This window comes from Apiotrichum porosum, assembly GCF_003942205.1.
Source record: "Apiotrichum porosum strain DSM 27194 chromosome Unknown scaffold_10, whole genome shotgun sequence".
In the NCBI taxonomy this organism is placed as follows: domain Eukaryota; kingdom Fungi; phylum Basidiomycota; class Tremellomycetes; order Trichosporonales; family Trichosporonaceae; genus Apiotrichum; species Apiotrichum porosum.
Window position 1 is genome coordinate 310,922 of NW_021167117.1, and position 18,567 is coordinate 329,488.

Below are 18,567 nucleotides of genomic sequence, written 5' to 3' on the forward strand. Positions count from 1 at the left end.
GAGGGCTGTCAGCAGCTTGAATACAGGCGTGCGCGGGGCCGAGGTGGAAAGAGCGGGCTCCACCTTTGGCCCCACAGTGTTATGGGGTTTTCACGAATAACTCTGCCCAGAATTGCTCATGCAGTTATCCGATCTCGGATGAGTTCTTGATTGCCGGCGTGTGTTCCGCAGATAGAACATCCAACCGGAGCAATGCCTGCTCCACAGGCATGCGACTGCTGTGCCCCTGAATCTTGGGTGAGCCAATTGCGCACAGGACCCACAGTCCGAGAGTCCTGTGGTGGACGCTGGTCTCATGCGGCGTCGTGCTCTTCTCCATGTCAGGCATTGTTGAGCAACGTTTGTCAACACCAAACAACCGTTTCGGACCGACGGAGAAAACTCGGTGTTTTCCATTAGCCACGGACAAGGCCGACAAGTGGGCTTCCATAACCCATGTTCACGGCAACGGGCTCCACTTGGTTCTTCGTTTACAACGCCAAGCTGACCAGATCATCTCGAATACCAACGGGGCAGACGCAGCCGCAGTCGGCACACACGCCGCTCGCGTCATCGATAAAGTGGAACGAACCGTGACTTTATACTTCAACTCGTTCTCATCCACCTCCCTTCCACAGCTGTGCCGATACCTCTCACACCATCGCGACCATGACGTCCTCCCGCCCCAACATCATCTTCATCATGTCGTGAGCCAGCTGTCAGGGCCATGAGCTCACCCGCACAGTGATGACCACGCTGCCAAAGCCATCGGGTGCTACGGCGCTGGCATCAACAAGACACCGAACCTGGACCGCATTGCCGAGGAGGGCGTCAAGTTCAACCACTGCTATGTGACCAACGTGAGTTCTTGCCTTCTACAAAACGTGAGCTGACCAACAGTCCATCTGCACTCCCTCCCGCGCGACCATTCTCACTGGAACCCACAACCACACCAACCTCGTGAGCTAGCTGATCCTTGCGCCGCCCTGCAGAGGGGTGACAGCTGACAGTCAGGTGCACACCCTCGACTCGAAGATCGACAAGCTGTTGCCCAACGTCGCCAAGCAGCTCCGTGCCCATGGAAACTACCAGACTGGCATGGTCGGCAAATGGCATCTGGGCGAGGGCAAGGCGCACCAGCCGTCCGGCTTTGACTACTGGGACATTGTGCCCGGCCAGGGCCAGTACTTTGATCCAATGTTCATCACCGAGAAGGGCATGAACAAGGAGCACGGATACGCGACCGACATTATCACGGACAAGGCAATGAACTGGATCTCCAAGCGCGACAAGGAGCGTCCCTTCTTTATGCAGGTGCACCACAAGGCGCCCCACCGTTCGTGGGAGTGTCACCCCAAGCACCGTGACCTCTACAAGGAGGACATTAAGCTTCCCGAGACGTTCACGGACGACTACAAGACCCGCGCAAAGGCGGCCTCGGTCGCCAAGATGAAGGTGACCATGGACATGACCTACTTCGACCTCGGACTGGCGCAGCCCGAGGGTGGTTCGGAGGTCGGCGAGCCTCTGGCGCCTGGGTACTGGATGATTTCCGACCGCCGCATCCCCTTCCCCGAGGACGTGACCAAGATGCGGCCCTTGATCGACAAGGAGACGGGCGAGAGCTTTACCTTTAAGACTCAGGAGGAGCTCGCCAAATTCAAGTACCAGCGCTACATGCAGCGCTACTTGCGCACAGTGCAGTCGATTGATGACAACGTGGGCCGCCTGCTCGACTTCTTGGACGCCGAGGGTCTTGCGGACAACACCATGGTTCTGTATACTTCAGACCAGGGCTTCTTCCTCGGCGAGCACGGCTGGTTTGACAAGCGTTTCATCTACGAGGAGTCTTTCCAGATGCCTCTGATGGTCCGCTGCCCCGGGCTCATCAAGCCCGGTACCGTCTGCAACGACATTGTCTCCAACGTCGACTTTGCGCCCACATGGCTCGAGTACGCCGGTCTCCGCAAGCCAACGTACATGCAGGGCGACTCGTTCCTCCCGTCCCTCAAGGGCGAGGACTACCAAAGCCCCGACCAGGTCGCGTACCACCGCTACTGGATGCACGCCGAGGAGTTCCACAACGCTTATGTGAGCTCAAAGCCCTTCTGGAGATGGACCAACAGCTGACATCCAGGCCCACTACGGTATCCGCGGACGCCGGTACAAGCTCATCTTCTGGTACAACGAGGGCCTCGGCCTGCCTGGCACCGGCCCCGACGACCCGGAGCAGGAGTGGGAGCTGTTCGACTGCGACGAGGACCCGCTCGAGCTCTTCAACCTCTGGGGCAACGATGGCGCCGACCTTGCGGACGTGCGCGAGAAGATGGTCCGGCTCCTCGAGGCCAAGATGGAGGAGATTGGCGACATCCCAGCGCACCCCATTGGCCTGCCTGCCGACAGGCTCAAGGAGATGTACGTCCCCGGCGCCAACATCTCAGCGCGCGCACAGGCGCACAACATGTAGACTACCTCCATCACATCTAGTTCAGTTTTATTTTGCGCTTGTATGGAAGAACGCGGATTTGGGATGCCACATTATTCACAGCAACATCAGCACTACTGTACTAGGCTTGGGCAACCACTCAGGTCCACAGTGTCCAATGCCGGTCGTGCCTCGTGCAGATTTCCAACTGAACCACCTCATATATCCGCCGGGCTGGTGTTTGGCCAGTTGCACAACGGCGGGGGCGAACGGTGCTCCGGTGGCTTACATGGCCTTCTCGGATGAGCGTTGTGGCGTTTATGAAAGCTGCCCAGTCCCCGGTGACACACGGCTCAACTCTGCGTGATCGGCTGCGGACGATCTTATCTGGGTATTCTATGACCTCGTTTCAGGGGGGGGGGGGGGGGAGGTTTTGCTGGCTGCACAGAGCCTACCCAAGGAAAGCCTGCAACGAAAATGTTTTGCTTTCGAGGTCAGTCCCGTTTGATACACCAACCCGCTGGATGCCGGCCCCGGCTGGCAGCCTCCTGGTAGCTCTCTCGCTCGCGCCTGCAGATGTTAAAGGTAGCGAGCAGTGACGCGAACCTTCGCACTGGGTCTCCCGCGAACTTTGCCGGAAGCAAGATCTGGCGAGGACCTCGGCACCCTTGGCGGCCCTTGAGACGACGTCACGGCCGCGGCCGGTTAAGGCTGGGTGTTATTTACGTCTTGGCGTCAGCTTGCTAGGGTCATAACTCAGAGAAAAATTCACGAGGCTGACCTGGCTGGGGCTGACGATCGCTGGATCGCTGATCGGGCGTGGTTGCGCTGAGAACTCTTGTCATTTGACATGTGTGGCACTCGACAACAACCAGTGGAAATAATTCTGTCTAAACGTTCGTGTTTGGATCGTGTGACCATGATACCGTGTAGCTCCCAATTTCTAGATCTACAGATCTCGTGAGTTTAACCCTCTCTGCCAAGGCCCGTCGCTGCGGGCCATTGGGTGCGATAGCAAAGCATGCTGCTGAACTCTGGGCATGGTTATCGTCGTGGATGTTCCGACGGGAAAACTCGACCGCCACAGGTCCGTGAACAGTACCAGGTCACACCTAGATGGTCTTACGTAACCTGTATTTCGGATAAATACTAAAAGATATACATAAAACTAATGCCACGGGACGAGCGGGGCGGCCCTAATGCGGGCTAAAGTGGACGTAATGCATCAGAGTATGTTGCCCCACCTAATGGGTGGCCCCGCGCGCTCCCGCGGTGACAATCGAGGAACTGGGACTGGTCCTGGCTGAGAGGACGACGACGACGACGGCCGCGGGCGGGGACAGGCCGTGCAGAGGACGAAAGGATTAGAAGGAGGCTGCCACTGGCCACTGGGCGTGCTTGTAAAGGGAATGGGGGGGCCACAAAATGAGCAATGGCGCCAAAACGCGGGAAATCTACAGTACAACCGCCACCATTGTACCCACCAGCGACCAGAGACACCCGGCCCAGCCGCGCGCACCCCCACACTGGGCACATTCCTAAGCTCGTAGGCATATTGTGTCTCATCTCCGTCTTGCTCCCATCCGCAACACACACACCCATCCACAGCCTCTAGATTACCCAATCCACCACCACAACCACCTCGTTCCTCCTCCACCATGGGCGCAGACCAGAAGCCCTTCTCAGAAGGGCCAGCGCAACAAGAGCCTTCCAGTGGCAAGGCCCCCAGAAGCTGGGTGCCCCGCGCATGCGACCGCTGTACGTTTTGCCGCCAATCCACCACCACGTTTAGATTGCTGACAATTGCGACACAGGTCGTAAACGCAAGGCTCGATGTGGTACGTCAAAGCTGCAAACCTCCTCCCATCCCAGGACATGGACGCTAACGATGACGCAGACCAACAAGTACCGTGTCGCAACTGCGCCGAGGCCAGTGTGACCTGTACCCACGACGCGCCAGTCCTCAAGCGTGGTCCTAGACCAAAGTGCGTTTTCTTTTGCGGAGGGAAGTCGGCCCACCTCGGCATCTTGTGCCCTTGCTTGTCTTGACCCATGCCATACGTCAGCCACTGACATCCACCAGGCCACGCAACCGTGACGTCGAGAGTCGTCTGCGCAACCTCGAAAGCCTGCTGGCCAGCATCTCCAATGGCGGATCGTCGGCTGCGATTTCCTTGTCGCGTCGCGAGCTCGACCAGATCCGCGTTGCAGCTCACATTACGCCTGGCCCAGACACCTCACCTTCCTCGGACGAGACTAGACCCACATCTGCCTCGGCGCAGCAGACTTGGGCTGCTGGCCAGACGCCAGCCGTGGATGCTGTGGGAACTCCGGGCTCGGTCGTCGCCGCGACGCCGTCCACTGTTCCGGCTCCCCTTGCAGCAGCTTCTCAACCCGACGTGGACAACTATGTCCCGTCCATCGTCTTTGACCCCTTTGGCGTCCCCACACCTTCGCAATCCCTCCCAGACATGAGCGCCAACCCCCAGCTGCAGCAGACCATGTACGACCCCGCGGCGGCTGTCCCGGCCTACAACCCCTCGGGCGGCGTGAGAAGCCCCGTCGCGAGCAAGGGCCAGGACCTGCTCTACCGCGACGCCGAGGGCCAGACCAAGTGGCTCGGTCCGTCCAGCGGCATGCCGTTGCTTGACCGCCTCAAGGTCAATGGCCAGCAGCAGTGGAACCCTCCTCTGGACGACAATGGCAACGCCTTGACCGACGAGTGGATGTCCTTGTCCAACGCCATTGGTGTCGACGTTGAGCACACGACGCTAGAGGAGTTTGCCACCTCGGGTGGCCCTCCCACGGCTGCGGTGTCTCCCTCGAGCTCGAACGACGACTTTTTGTGGGAGCGCGTCACCAACGTTATCCCTCCAGACCTCATCGACGCGCTCGTCAGGTCGTACTTTACCATCAGTCACCTTTGTGAGTTACATCTCACGCCAATGTGATGACTGACCCCGCAGTGTGGCCGATTCTCCACGCGCCGACGTTTATGCAGTCGTACGTGTCGGCGGACCACCGCAAGAACCCCTCTTTCGTCTCCCTCGTCCTCTCCATCTGCTCCTTGTCGTCCCGCTACACCCCGGACGCGCGTCTGCGCGCCACGACGGCGACTGGCAACATTCTCGCCCTGGACCTCATTGCTCTCGCCAAGGAGGTCATTTCGTCGACTGCCGCCGAGCGCTCCGACCTCTACCTCGTACAGGCGCTCTTCAACCTCGCAGTTGTGCAGGAGGGTACAGCCAGGACGAACCAGCTCTGGTGGTACCTCAGCCAGGCCGTCAGCATTGCCATGGACATGGGTCTCCACCGCCGCAAGGACGAGTACCACTTCACCGCTGTCGACTTGGAAGAGCAGAAGCGCACGCTCTGGGCGCTGTACTGCCAGACCGTGCAGGCGAGCTGCACGTACGGTCGTCCTTCCATGCTCCGCCTCCAGGACATTGAGCTGGACGAGCCGGCAGCTGTTGACGACGTCTACATCTCCGTGGACAGGGGCATTGGCACCCAGCCTCCAGACCGCCCCTCAGTCATGGCCGGCTTTGTCGCTGGTGTCCGCCTCCACATGATCCTTGAGAGGACGATCCGGCGCGTCAACCACGTTGTGCGCGAAGCCGACGAGACCAACCCCTCGTTCATCGACCTCGTGTCGTCGGTTTCGCCTCGCACGTTCCGTGTCGAGGACGAGCTCGAGCTCCTCCCTCACATCACCGATGGCCTCGTTGGCGACTGGTCCTTCTCACCCTCGACCGTGTCCGACTCGGACAGCGTCCGCTTCTTCCAGCGCACCCGTGTCTTCACTCTGCAGCAGTTTGTCCGCCTCCTCTCCGCGCGCCAGCGCTTCACCGAGATGCTCGGCTCGGACGCTTCCAGCGGCAACGCCGAGGAGCAGCCCCTGCTGCAGCAAATCACCCAGTCGGCCCTGGGCATTATCGGCACGTACTCGATCATCGACACCCAGGCGCGTCTCGACTACTTTGGCGCCCACGCCATCTCGCAGCTCACCCAGGCTGGCGCAGGGCTCATCGGCGTCATCCTGCACGTCCGGTCGGCCACGTTGCCGGGCAGCGACAGCGTGCTCCAGGTCGCGCTGCAGGGTCTTTGCGCGAGCATCCTCGTGCTCAGGAAACTTGGCCAGCGGGTAAGTTGTGTATGACACAAAAGTCGGAAGCTGTGAGCTAACAAAAACCGCAGCGCCCAGCGGGAAACCGTTCTGCCGAGCTTCTCCTCGAATTCGCCCGTGCCTGCCGTATTGCCATCCCCGGCCTGCCCGGAGACGCACCAACGCCCAGCAACGTCGAGGTGCCAATGCTGCGTGCGCTGCCGCGCCGGTCCAACTCGACCACTGGACCGCGTCCCGACCAGTCGCTCAGCCAGGCCCAGTTTGACGAGTGGCTCGGCATCGCCCTGCAAGGTACTGGCGACGTGTGGATGGGTCCGCCAGACCAGGCGTCCTTCACTCCCGACCCGGGAGCGGGCTACGTGCAGGTGTAGGTACGGCGGCGGTGGCGGGTGAATGACGCATGCGCAGAGTGTGAAGGAGGATGGAGAGTCGACGGACGCTAGGTGTAATAGTAGTGTACGTATACCAGTGTCACGATCTGGCCACAATCGTAATGGAATCTTGTATGCGTGGACTGTGTGGACGAGCTGGACATTCGTTGTCGCGACTCTTGTCCAGTCGGACGGCGACTGACATTTTCCGTTGTGACTGTGACAGTTCGGCCCAAAAATTCAATGATAGGCGAGGCGCGAGGGGAGGTTGTGGCGACTGAAATCTGTTTTCAGCCGAACTTGACGCGGCGACCAACCCCATCGCGCGCCCCAGATCGCCCAAAAATACGCGAAAGTCAAGTCTTGACAATCTGAAACCCAACGACGCAAAGATGTCAGCTGCCGCGGACGACCGCGTGCAAAGTGGTCTAAATAGCAGGCATATCCCGAACTCGACAGTCGTGTCCCGTGCAAGCTTCGTCAACTCACTGGAACACAGCAAGCTGGAAACTGGATTTGATTCTCAGGAATGAAGCCGCAACGAAGCCGGGACGAGAGCGGAGTTGGCGGTCGACGGTTAATTATTGATTAGATTTCTGCCGGCATTCCATTTTGCGTGTCTTTGCACCGTGGGCCGCGGGGACACCGTGGTACTGTGGTACCGTGAGTCCTGCCAGGCTTTGTACTGGGCTGGAATACGTCGCACGATGTGAAGAAGGATAGGAGGGTCTCGACCCTTGGACAGCTTGAGGCAGACGAGCGTTCTGGCCGCCACAAGCCTCTCAGTCGTCACAGGCAAGAAGTCTAGTCACTGCATAGCATTCTTTGGCTGTACTAATCACTACCGTTTTGTTTCTCGGACACACCCGCAGACGACATTGCATGGGGTTTCTGACGCACGAGTGTGCTTGCCTACGAGCGAGGACGAGGAGGTATGCCGGGTGAGATCCGGCTCGCGCGAGCCGATGCCGAGCCACAGTTCTGATGGTCTGCCCAAGCCACCTCCCCAGGTCATATAATATCATTGTTTGGGCCATGATCAGAACCCATTCACACTTTCACATACTGCAAGACATACATTGTAGGCTACAAGAGTGGTGAGGGCGGAAAAGAAGTCATGGGCGGTGATTAGTCGACGGCTCGCGCGAATCGATCGAAAACCTCGTCCGGCTCGCGCGAGCCGCCACAACCCATCCCACAACCCGTCCCATTGCACAAGCCGGGCAGGTCACTGAATACGCATCCTGCATGCTGCTGTACATGGCCTTATTCGAGAAGGACCATGCAACCATTCCCTCAAACACACCCAAAGACACCGTTCCAGAGCGTTCGCTCGTGGACGAGTGACTGGTCATCGCTCAGCTCGCGCGAGCCGGAAGAGGTTTACGGCGAGCCGTAGCGCGCCACATTGAGCTGTGCGTCTGCGACCACCACTCCCGACAAACCACTGCATATCATTGTGTTTTGCTATAATCACAAGCACTTTGCTGCTGCCAGAGACGCACATCCTCCCTCCCTTCCAATCCCACTGCGCTCACTCAATACCGACGCCGCTGCCACCGACGTTCTCCGCGTCCACGCCCTTGACGCTGCCGGTGGGCGGCGGCTCGCAAAACTCCTCCACGACCGTGCGCTCGGGATCCCACACCCCGGCGGTCCAGTACACGTCGTCCCTGACGCGCGCCCACGCGGCCTCGAGCGACGGGTAGCGCAGGAGCATGACGCTGCCGCCCATGGGCTGGACGCCCTCGGGGAAGAGGTTGGGCGTGGTGCGCAGCGCCGAGGTGGGCGGCGGGAGGATGGCGCGGCCAAACTCTGTAAGAGAAAGAGAAGAGAAGAGAATACGGTCAGTCGGGGTGTTGTCTCTACGCTCACTGGTAGTGTGCACTGCTGTTGTGGACGTACCCGCGCGGCCGGCCTGCTGGTCTACCTTGAACTCTGCAAAGTGCTGGGCGCGGACCTTGAGCCGCGTCTCGACGACGGTCGGGCCGATGCGGTCGGGGCAGTATGCGAGGAACAGCGAGGTGCGGGGCTTGGGCGGCATGATTGCTGGCTGTGCTGGTATCCGTGGACTGAGTGTGGAGGTGGTGTTGTTGGCGTTACGCGTGGAGAGTTGCAATGACGCTGACGCTGGTTGGTGTAAAGCCGGCCGAGTCTGGCGGCTGAGGTCCGAGACCGAGAGGAGAATGAAGACGGCGCTGTGGTGTGTGGGCTATCGCTCAAACGCAGGGGTGCAGTGGCGTTTACTTGTCAATGTGTGTTCCGCTCCGCGAGTGTAACAGCGTGGGCCAGATGGCGAGCGAACGGAGAGGCCGGTGGTGATGAGTAAGATTGCACAAAGTGACAATGTGGGCCCCGTGGGATTTGGTGAGATCCGATTCGAGCGCAACGGTCGGTTACATCTCGGGCTCTTTTGCCCACCTGCAACGTTCATCCGCGCCCATGTGCCATATGGGACAGAGCTTGGAGGCGCCTCGATAGCAACAATGGGAGGTTCTGGCAAAAGAGGTTACACGCGGTACAGCGCTTGTTGGTGGCTGTGTATCGTTTGTTCATGCGTGGAGCGCATGGACACGATATCATGGAAGACTCGAGAAACGAAACGAAACCGCGTGTCACCTCGCAAGGTCCGAAACGGTTGTTATCTCGTCCCGAGCCACGGCTGCTGTCAGTTGACGAGTTTCGCAGGTGGCCGTCCACCGTGGCCCATCTCGTACTGCACCATCCCGCTGCTAATCACGGCCACTCCCCCTGCATTCCTCCGGGTATATCGCTACTGACGCAGATACGACTCGATCCAGAAGAGCCCTGTTGTTATGGAGCAAATGTACGGCGCCGGATCCTTCTCAAACTTCTTACCTTTGCTTCTCCTCCACCTCCACCCCCACTCATGCCTTCTTGTTGGCCGCAGCGTGGCTCGCGTTGATCTCACGCACGGCCCAGGGGATGATGAGACCGGCACCGGGGCCGGCAAGCGCCGAGATGCCCACGATGGGCACGAGGGCGACGAGCGAGCCGGACGTGAAGACCACGAGCGAGGCAACGGTGGCAGTGACAAAGACAAAGTCCCACACGAAGAGGAGGTGGGCGCCGTACGAGAGCGGGGCGAGGAGCGGGGCCGGGTTGACGAGGAACACGTCCTTGATGTCCAGGCCGTTGGGGTCGAGGACCGTGCCCTTGACGAGCGCGACGTGACCCTGTACGGACGCGGCGGTGCCGAGGGCCGCAATGATGACAATGGCCGGGATGCGGGTGTGCTTGTGTCCCAGGCCGACGGCGCGGAGGATGGGCGGGAGCACGAGGGCGAGCGCGCAGGTGTATACGGGGAAAGGCTGCCAGATGGACAGCGCGCGGTACGACCAGTTGGTGGACACGACGTGCGCAAACGTGCCGTTGAAGGTGACCAAGGTGGCCACGAGCGCTGTCCAGATGTACTCGGCCGCAGGCGGGGCGACGGGCCCGTCGCCGCTCGACAGGGCCGAGAAGATCATCTGCAAGGGGGTGCTGCACCCCGCGGCGATGAGCTGGCCGAGAAGGAGGAAGAAGGAGCTCGCGCGCGCGAGCGTGCCGGTGACCACATTGGCGCGACGGTACTGGGGCCTGAACCCTTCGTACGTCGACATGAGGACCGTGCAGAAGAAGACGGCGCCAAAGGTCTTCATGAACAGGACGGCCGCGGGCGACTCATTAGACGAGATGAAGATCGAGTTGAGGACGCAGTTGATCTGGTCAAGCTTGGGGCCCAGCCATGGGTAGTGCTCGAACCCAGGCTTGGCGAAGCAGGCGGCGCTCTGCAGAACGGGGCCGTGGGCCTTGTACGCCTGCGACTTGAGCACTGGGGTGTGTGTGTGTGGTCAGTGTTGTGTACGTCCGTGTCCATCTCTATCCTCACTCACCCATGGGGCCGTGGATGATCTTCCATGACGCGCCGAAGAGGGCGGTGAAGTATGCCGCGCGGAGGAGGCCCATTGTTGTTGTTGTTGTGGAAAAAAGTTGTCTGTGTGTGCGTGTGTTATGTGTGGGGCGAATGACGTCGGCGGTCGATTGATGACGGCAAAGGGGGGCTCCAAGCTGCGAGGAGTGCGTGTGCGTGTGTGGGGGAATCGACTTGCCCCAGTCCTGGAAGGAATGGAATGCACAGAGTGGATCGCTGGTGGATGGCCAGTATGTCGGTGGATGCGAGAGGGAGAGAGACGTGGCAATGGACAAGAAACGCTGGAATGCATGCGGGGGGCCACGGGGGTTCTGGCGTCGTTTGCTAGAGCGGTCAGAGTGACCCAGCGCTCGCCGTCGACCGGGCGGCCATATTGCCATTCGGGCACGGGCACTGCGGATAAATCAATCATTAAGGCGCGGGCTAGGTGGTATATCTCCGTCCGTGGATGTGGCAGAGTGGCACGAGTAGTGGTCGGGGGACTGGCGCAGAGAAGAAAGAGTAGGGGTTCTGATCCTGCATGCAACAAGTAGGTAGTTTACATGCGAAAAGTGTGGCGATGGTCCGCGTTGAAGCCGCCCTGAACACATATTGGCACGGCCTCCAGTTGCACAGTTGCGTCAGCAATACGGACGCTGCTGACGCTGAGCCAAGGAACAGCGCACTGGTGGCAGGTGGGCTCTGTCAGTGGGCAGGGCACAGTGTCACTCCAACAAAGAAAGAAGAGCAGGCAGTCGAGTCGTCTGACTGTAGGCGACATAAAAACAACCGCGAAGCGCCACACCATCGCGCTGCATAGTCGCTCCGACTGAACCCCAATCGCATCCCCACCGACCTTCCACCAGCCATTGGCCCCACAGGTTCCGCGCATCCCCATAGCCCCATATCTCTCACGATCTCTCGGCCCGGCGTGACTGTCCGAGCCCCACGCTTCAACAACAAACGAACAACGACAGCAGCAGCAAGAATCGGCCCGGGACCGCGCCGCGCCGGTACCGGGTGGTTCTATCGGGGAAGGGTGCGTGCGTGCGGTACGGCGCCGGCGCGGTCCCGGGGCCGACATTGACATTTTTGGTACATTGGTATTGACATTGACGCTCGTGCTCACATGGGCGCCGCGGCACAAGGGACACGACGGTACCCCTCGTGGCCTTGCCTCGTCGCATGCACGCACGCACGCACATGGCCATGCGCGGAGTACCCCGCTGCCCGCTGCCCGCTGCCTGCTGCTTGCTGCCCGCCGGTCGATCCTCGCGTCCAGGATTAGACCACACATGCCATCTGGCCAACCACGACGTATTGGTCCGCTCTCTCGCCCCTTTGTTTGTGTGGCGTGATGTTGGCGTGAGGAGTGGGGTATCAGCCCGGGGTAATGAGGTCAAGTACCAATGCGGGACAGACGCCTTCATCCCCCCCCCCCCCCCCCGCCCGCGCGTGGCGTGCATTGCGTGTCGCTCATGGTGCTTTAATAGACACGATTGTGAATGTATCTGTCATAGCCGGTGGCTGCTCGTGTTCCGGCAAGCCAGTTGCAGTGTGTACCCGGGCGTCCGCCTGTCCATGTTTTTCACAATTTTCGTGCCAGGCATTGTCTCTGGTCTGTGCCACTTGGTGTCGTGGCGTCTGCTGGTACCCGCAGAAAAATCCTGGGAATCCTGATTGCCCCCCCCCCCCCACCTGCCAGGCCTGCCACCTGATATCTCGTGAATGGCTATCCTGAGAACAGATCTACGCCTAATCTGCGTCTCCCTGTGATACCACACCCCGTGCGGAGTACCGGAGTGCCGTCGACCTCGTCGCTCGGGGCGGACTTGTCGCTTGCGGACATATGCACACACTGTCATCTCCAATCGCCGAGTCCGCTTATCCCGCTCTGAACTCCGGCACCGGCTCTCACCATCTCACTGGCCACGGCCGTACGATCCCAGAGTTCACACGCGGCTCGCGGGGCTCGGCACCACGGCATTACGCCGAGGAGGCCAGACGGGTGGGGGGCGGGGGGCACACCATAGAGTCGCCGAGAAACGCGCCGAGAAACGATAAGCGGCCCTCCCGACAGCTGACAGCCCAGTAAGATGCGGCCCGGGCAGAAGTGTCTAGAAGGTGGCTGTGGCTCGGCGGCGTAGTAGGCACGCGGTCCCACGCCGTGTTCGCGCGCGCGTGCACGCCGCGGCCAGTGCCACTGGCCAGTAGTGGGTACACGGTCGCAAGATACTCCAAGAATACGTGATCGTGTTTGGACTTGTTTGAGGCTCACGGCATGAACCTGTGGCACCTGTGGCCATCTGCACTGCTGATCGGGGAATGTCTTGTGCGCCGCGTGCATGTCGCGCTGTGGCGTGATGTGAAAGGAAATCGGTAAGCGACCTGGCTGGACTGGATCCCTGGGCGATCGTGGCAGGCAGTGGCAACGATCAGGACAATATCGAACCCACCCGCCATGCCCCCCCAGGCTCAGGTTAGGTTTCCAAGCCCGTTGAAAGCGCGAAACTGTGTCATGGACCGATAATGACCGAATGACCGATGAGCTTGCACGCTTTCCGCCATCCACCTTCCAATCCGACCTACAGTACTTACTCCCCTCCCTGTCTAGGCCTCGGTCTCGCAGCGGTGTTCGCTTGACGCTTAGCTTCCAAACTTATTTCTTCTTAGTGGCTGTATTTATTAGACCGAGACCGAGATGCCCGATGTCTCAGAGTGTCTCAACCGTGACAACCCCCGTCGCCAGGCCGACTAGCTGCATGGCGCCGTTCGTTCGTTGCCTCCGTCCGTCGGTCGTCCGCCGTCCGTCGTACGGCATCGGGCTCGGGAGCACGCGGTGGCGGTGGACTGGCGCCGCGCGCAGCACCTGCGTTGTTCCATTTTCGTCTCTTTTCTCACCCTCACCCTCGCTGGCCCCTCCAGGCGTCGGTTGGGGCTGGCCATTGCGCTGCTGCTGTTGCTGCTGCTGCCGTCGGCAGGACGGAACGTGGATGGACGACGTCACCGACGTGCATGTCATCCCAGTCGTCAGTGGCCAGTGGGAGCGGGGGGGAGGCGGGGAAACTGCGGCTGAATCGTGCGAAAATAAAGGGCAAAAAAAGGAGAGGAAAGGAGACAGGAAAAGACACACAGGGGTGTGGCCGGTGTGGGCAGTTGTGGCGAGCGAGGGAAACCTGTATGCAAGGGCACATGTGGCGAGTGGCACGATACGATACGATATCCGACATCCATGCGCGGGTCTTGCACCGCACGCAGATGAGAGCATGCCCCATGCCCAGACAAGAGACCAGACCAGACCCCCCGCCATGCCGCCACCGCCCACTTCCTGCAGCAGCACATGTGTCGTTGATCCGTGCAGGCAACGGCAGGCAGGCGTGCAACGGCGTGCGCGTGCGCGTGCGCGTCCAAAAACGTGCGGCGTGCGGCGTGCGGCGTGCGTCCCGTCTCCTGCCGCCTGCATTCCACGTTCTGGCGCAGATCACACCGACGCAAAACCCATCCCAGCCCTCTCACCTCACCCTCAGCTCACCCTCAGCTCACCCTTTGTGTGAGATGGGGGTGTGGCAAGGACAAACGTTCGAGCTGGTGGAACGCACACGATTAATGCCGAGTTTAGCATCAAGGGGCACCCCCTATACCTACCTACCTACGCTTCACCCTCACCCAGTCGGCGTCCTGATCATGACAGCGTCTCGGCTCAACGGCAGATCTCTGGCTCTGGCTCTGGCTCAGCCGTGCTCACAAACGACACCACAGTACCACAGGCAACACGAGCACGCGAATGGCACTGGACTATATGGCACATGCAGCCGTTCGGACATGCTCGGACAGGACAGCGGGACAGAGGCACAGACGACCTCACCGGTACGGTTTCGCTTGCCCAAGCACCCCCCTTTGGCCCCGGCCACCCCCGAGAGATCTGGCCCAGTCGGCCAGTCACTTTAGCGCTGCAATCTTCGATTTCGTGGCGGTTCTTGGCTCTTGGCCTCTTGGCGAAAAAAGTGTGCCCCGATGGGGGTGCGCGCGGGGGTGGGCTGGACGGTGGGGGGCACAGTGTGGCCGCAGTGGGTCTGTGGCTGTGTGGGCTGCCACTATGCATTATGACTTGTGTTCTCGCCCCCCGATGACCACCACCACTTGTAGCACGCACACACGCACGCACGCACGGTCACCGGCGTACCGGCGGCCACTGACAGTTACTTGGTCCGCCCCCGGGGCCCTGCGGCATGGACTGGCCGCTCCCTCATCCAGCCGCCGGCTCACGAACTGAACGGGGTCCCCGAGGCATAGGTGCCCCATGTCTCTCTCCCCCCGTCATCGTCGTACTTTCGTCACGCGTTCTTTGCACTAGTGGTACGCATCTATATTCATAAACCAGGAGGAAATACACCAATCTCACTCACTCGCGCGCGCTCCCGTGAGCGCGCTCTCACTCTATCTATGTAATCAAAAAAAAAGTGTCCGCGCTGGCCCGCAGCCCGATCTGATCCTAACATTTTGTTGTTGTTGTACTTCTCATTGTCGTGTTTAAGCCTGGCCATCGAGTTCCATGAGGTGCACGGGACTCGGGCCACGGGAGAAGCTAGGAAGACTGGGCTTGGAGTCCTGGTTACGGACGCCAAGGGGCGGCAGACGGTTGTTGGGCGAACTCGACGACTGGTTGTTGTTGATGACGCTCTTGGGGGACGGGTTTGACGACGACGCGGTCGTGTCCGAGCCGCGGAACATGGGGGTCATGCCAAACGCTGCGCGGACGCTGTGGGCGATCTGCGAGTGCGTCGAGTGCGAAGTCGAGTGGACCGGTGACGACGAGCGCGAGCCCACAGGGCTGCCGTGCGCCGAGCCTGCCGACAGCGAGTACGAGACTGAGGGAACCGACGAGAACGAGGCCGAGCTGTTGGGAAGTGGGAGCATACGGTCTGAAGCTGGAGGAGGAGGGGGGATCGCAGACGAGTTGAGAATCTCCTCAACCGACTTGTGAGGAGGCTCGGGGAGCTTGGGCGGCGACATGCGCGACTTTGTGGCGTGGACATGAGGCGAGCTGGGCATCGAGCTGTGCGATCCCGGGTGGTGGTGGACGTGGTGGTGGTGGTGCGTTCCGTAAGGGTGCGAACGGTTCTTGGCATCACGGGCAGTGTGCGATCCGTGACCGTGACGGCCAGAGGACGCGCTGTGGCCATCGACAGGCGACGTAGCACGCGAGCCAACGGGGCTCACGACGGCCGAGACGGGAGCGGTAGCGGCGTTGCGGCCGGCAAAGAGGCTCATGCCGCGCATACCAGCCAACACGGGGCTGGTCTGCGCAAACTCGGGCGCCGAGCCAACGTGGTGGCTGCTGTGGCCGCCCTCCTCGTCGGACGAGTCGTCAGTCTCGGGGCTGGCAGCGCGCGAGACGTCAGCCGAGGGAGCAAGCGAAGCGTGCGACGAGCGGTGGCTGTGCATGTTGACTGGGTAAGGGTTGAGCTGGTGGTGACGGCTCGTCGACTTGTGGTGGTGTGAGCGGCTGCCGCTGTTGCTGCTAGGCTGGCTGCTCGAGGTCTGCTTGGACTGGTGCTGCTGCTGGAGACGGGCAAGCTGCTGTTGCAAGTTGGCGTGGTGCAGGTGGTACGAGTTGCCCTGGCCACTGCTGCCGCCAAGCTTGGTGAGGTCCTCGCTCGAGCCAACGTTGGAACGGTCCTTGGGGGTCGACGAGTTGCTCGAGTGGTGGCCGTCATTGTTGCCCGAGCCGCCGTGAGGGGCGCCGCCGGCGCTGTGGCCGTTGTGGCCGCCGTTGCCATGCGAGCCGCCGAGACAGTTGGGGCAAGCAGCAGTCTGGCGCGCGACCTTGAGACGCTTGCGGTAGCTCTTGTGGCAGTCTTCGTGGCAGCAAGTAGGAGGAACAAGGTAGGTGGGGTCGGCAAGCGTGCCGGCGGGCACGGCTGGGTGGTTGGCAGTAGCCGGCTGGGGGGCGGAAACGGGGAATACAATCTGGCCGCCACTGGCGGTGGTGCCCGAGGAGGGGGCCTGGTTGAAACGGTCACGCTCACTCGAGAAGCCGTAAGCAGCCCCACCGCCCCCCACGTTGGAGGGGGTGGCGTTGCCGGGGCTGCCACCATTACTCTTACGACCGGCACCAGCGGCAATCTGGCGGTGGCGAAGCTCATACTCTGCACGACGGAAGGCCTCGTGACGCTCAAGCTCATACAGCTGGTCGGACGCCGCCGCAGCGAGCGCCGAAATGTCGTTCATACCACCCGAAGCGCTGCCGCCGCCGTTGCCCATGGGCAGAGCGGGAAGGTAGGGGTTCGAGTAGTCGTGGCGGTCAAAGTCCATGCCGTACGAGGGGCCAAGGTGGGGAAGGTGGCCGCCGCGGCGGTCCTCCATGTCATGCTAAAGTTGTTGTCAATATGGGATCACCAGCGCGAAAAAAAATAACACGTACGTCGTCATCCTCGTGCCTCGACTTGATCTTTGAACCATTCTCAGCGGCGGGAGGAAGGTGGATGCGGGCGTGGCGAGTCAACTCATCCGAACGCGAGAAACGCTTGTCACAGCCTGGGTGGGTGCACGCGTGAGGCTTTTCGCCAGTGTGGGTGCGAATATGGCGAGTCTAACGGGCACGCGTCAGCCAAAACAAAACGTTCCACCGGAGGACGGAGAAGAACCGGCGGCCGAGTCGGGGACTGCGGGCGCGGTTTGCTATGAGAAAAAAAGACCTACCTGGTGCTCCAAACGGTAGAATGCACGGTCACAGAGGGGGCACTTGTATGGACGGGGGATCTTGCTCTTGTCCATGTTAAGAGCGGCATCGGTGAGGGCCTTGACGGCCGGGTCGTTGGGATCCAAACGGCCGGTGATGGGGTCGGGGATGGGGGTGGGGAGAGATGCGAGGGGGTTCTCTTCGGCGGATGCCATGGTGACGGGCTGTTGGGACATGGTGAGCTACTAGATGTGGATGGCTACGGCCCGTTTGTGAATTGTTGTGGCTAGAAGAATGAAAGTCGTCCAGTCCCAGGGAGAGGAGGGGGGGCGGAGGACGTGGCGCGGGTTAAGGGGGGGAGGAAGGGATGGTGCGGACACAGATAAGGCCGTGCCGGGGGAACGACGTTGTTGGTGCGAGGCCGAGGATCGAGTGCGAGAGCGTCGATGGGCTCTACGGTCGGGATGTGGTAGTGGTGGTGATGGGGAGACTAGAGAGGGGGAGATGGATGGAGGAAGAGACAAACCCAAGTGGACGGGGGTTGTCGGGTGGACCTGGAGGCGGGGCGCCTTGGTGGTGGGGGAACACGGGGGAAGACGCGCGTGCTCTGTGACTCAGAGAAGCCGAGCGGAGTGAGTGAGGGGCGCAATTTTGGGTGGAGATGGCGACGGGGGCGCGGGCGGGCTGTGCCGCGGGGGTGACGGGGGGGTGGGGGGGGGGGGAGTGGGTGTGCGTGGGAGGCAAGTGTTTGTGTAGAGGAGGGTGGTGTGGAGGATGGATGGATGGATGTGGAGTTGGAGTGTTGTTGGGATGGGGGATGGACAGGTGGCAAAGAGTGGGGAGATGTGGAGAGAGAAGGAAAAAGAGAGATTTGAGCGAGCTGACAAGACTTGCAAGAATTCAAAGGGGGACAGAAGGGGGGGGGCCAACGGGGAATAACAACAGAGAGAGCTGTCGCTGGGCTGGGCAGCGCTGGCTGGCTGGCCATGGCTGGCTGGCTGGCTGGCGAACGAGAGCAACGCGGGCACAAGGCGGCTACCGTCGGGGTTCCCAACACAACCTGCATTCAGG

The 18,567-nt window shown here is 60.9% G+C and overlaps 5 protein-coding genes across 5 annotated transcripts; 2 read left to right on the forward strand and 3 right to left on the reverse strand.

Moving 5' to 3' along the window:
* Nucleotides 1-648: 648 nt before the first annotated feature.
* EHS24_001247 (uncharacterized protein) lies at nt 649-2,446 on the forward strand (the record flags this gene model as incomplete). The annotated part of the gene is made up of 5 exons (XM_028617048.1): nt 649-686; nt 725-839; nt 880-939; nt 994-2,070; nt 2,117-2,446. The coding sequence occupies 5 exons, from the start codon at nt 649-651 to the stop codon at nt 2,444-2,446; spliced, it is 1,620 nt and encodes a 539-aa protein (XP_028474355.1).
* Nucleotides 2,447-4,062: 1,616 nt separating this feature from the next.
* On the forward strand, nt 4,063-6,901 carry EHS24_001248 (uncharacterized protein; the record flags this gene model as incomplete). The annotated part of the gene is made up of 6 exons (XM_028617049.1): nt 4,063-4,162; nt 4,219-4,242; nt 4,302-4,389; nt 4,488-5,329; nt 5,371-6,548; nt 6,602-6,901. 6 exons carry the CDS (start codon nt 4,063-4,065, stop codon nt 6,899-6,901), a joined length of 2,532 nt encoding a protein of 843 aa, XP_028474356.1.
* Nucleotides 6,902-8,435: 1,534 nt separating this feature from the next.
* Nucleotides 8,436-8,945, reverse strand: EHS24_001249 (uncharacterized protein; the record flags this gene model as incomplete). Its single annotated transcript, XM_028617050.1, has 2 exons — nt 8,436-8,716; nt 8,807-8,945. 2 exons carry the CDS (start codon nt 8,943-8,945, stop codon nt 8,436-8,438), a joined length of 420 nt encoding a protein of 139 aa, XP_028474357.1.
* An 844-nt stretch (nt 8,946-9,789) lies between these two features.
* EHS24_001250 (uncharacterized protein) lies at nt 9,790-10,870 on the reverse strand (the record flags this gene model as incomplete). The annotated part of the gene is made up of 2 exons (XM_028617051.1): nt 9,790-10,736; nt 10,798-10,870. 2 exons carry the CDS (start codon nt 10,868-10,870, stop codon nt 9,790-9,792), a joined length of 1,020 nt encoding a protein of 339 aa, XP_028474358.1.
* Nucleotides 10,871-15,344: 4,474 nt separating this feature from the next.
* EHS24_001251 (uncharacterized protein) lies at nt 15,345-17,732 on the reverse strand (the record flags this gene model as incomplete). The annotated part of the gene is made up of 3 exons (XM_028617052.1): nt 15,345-17,186; nt 17,239-17,406; nt 17,517-17,732. The coding sequence occupies 3 exons, from the start codon at nt 17,730-17,732 to the stop codon at nt 15,345-15,347; spliced, it is 2,226 nt and encodes a 741-aa protein (XP_028474359.1).
* Between the last annotated feature and the right edge of the window lie 835 nt (nt 17,733-18,567).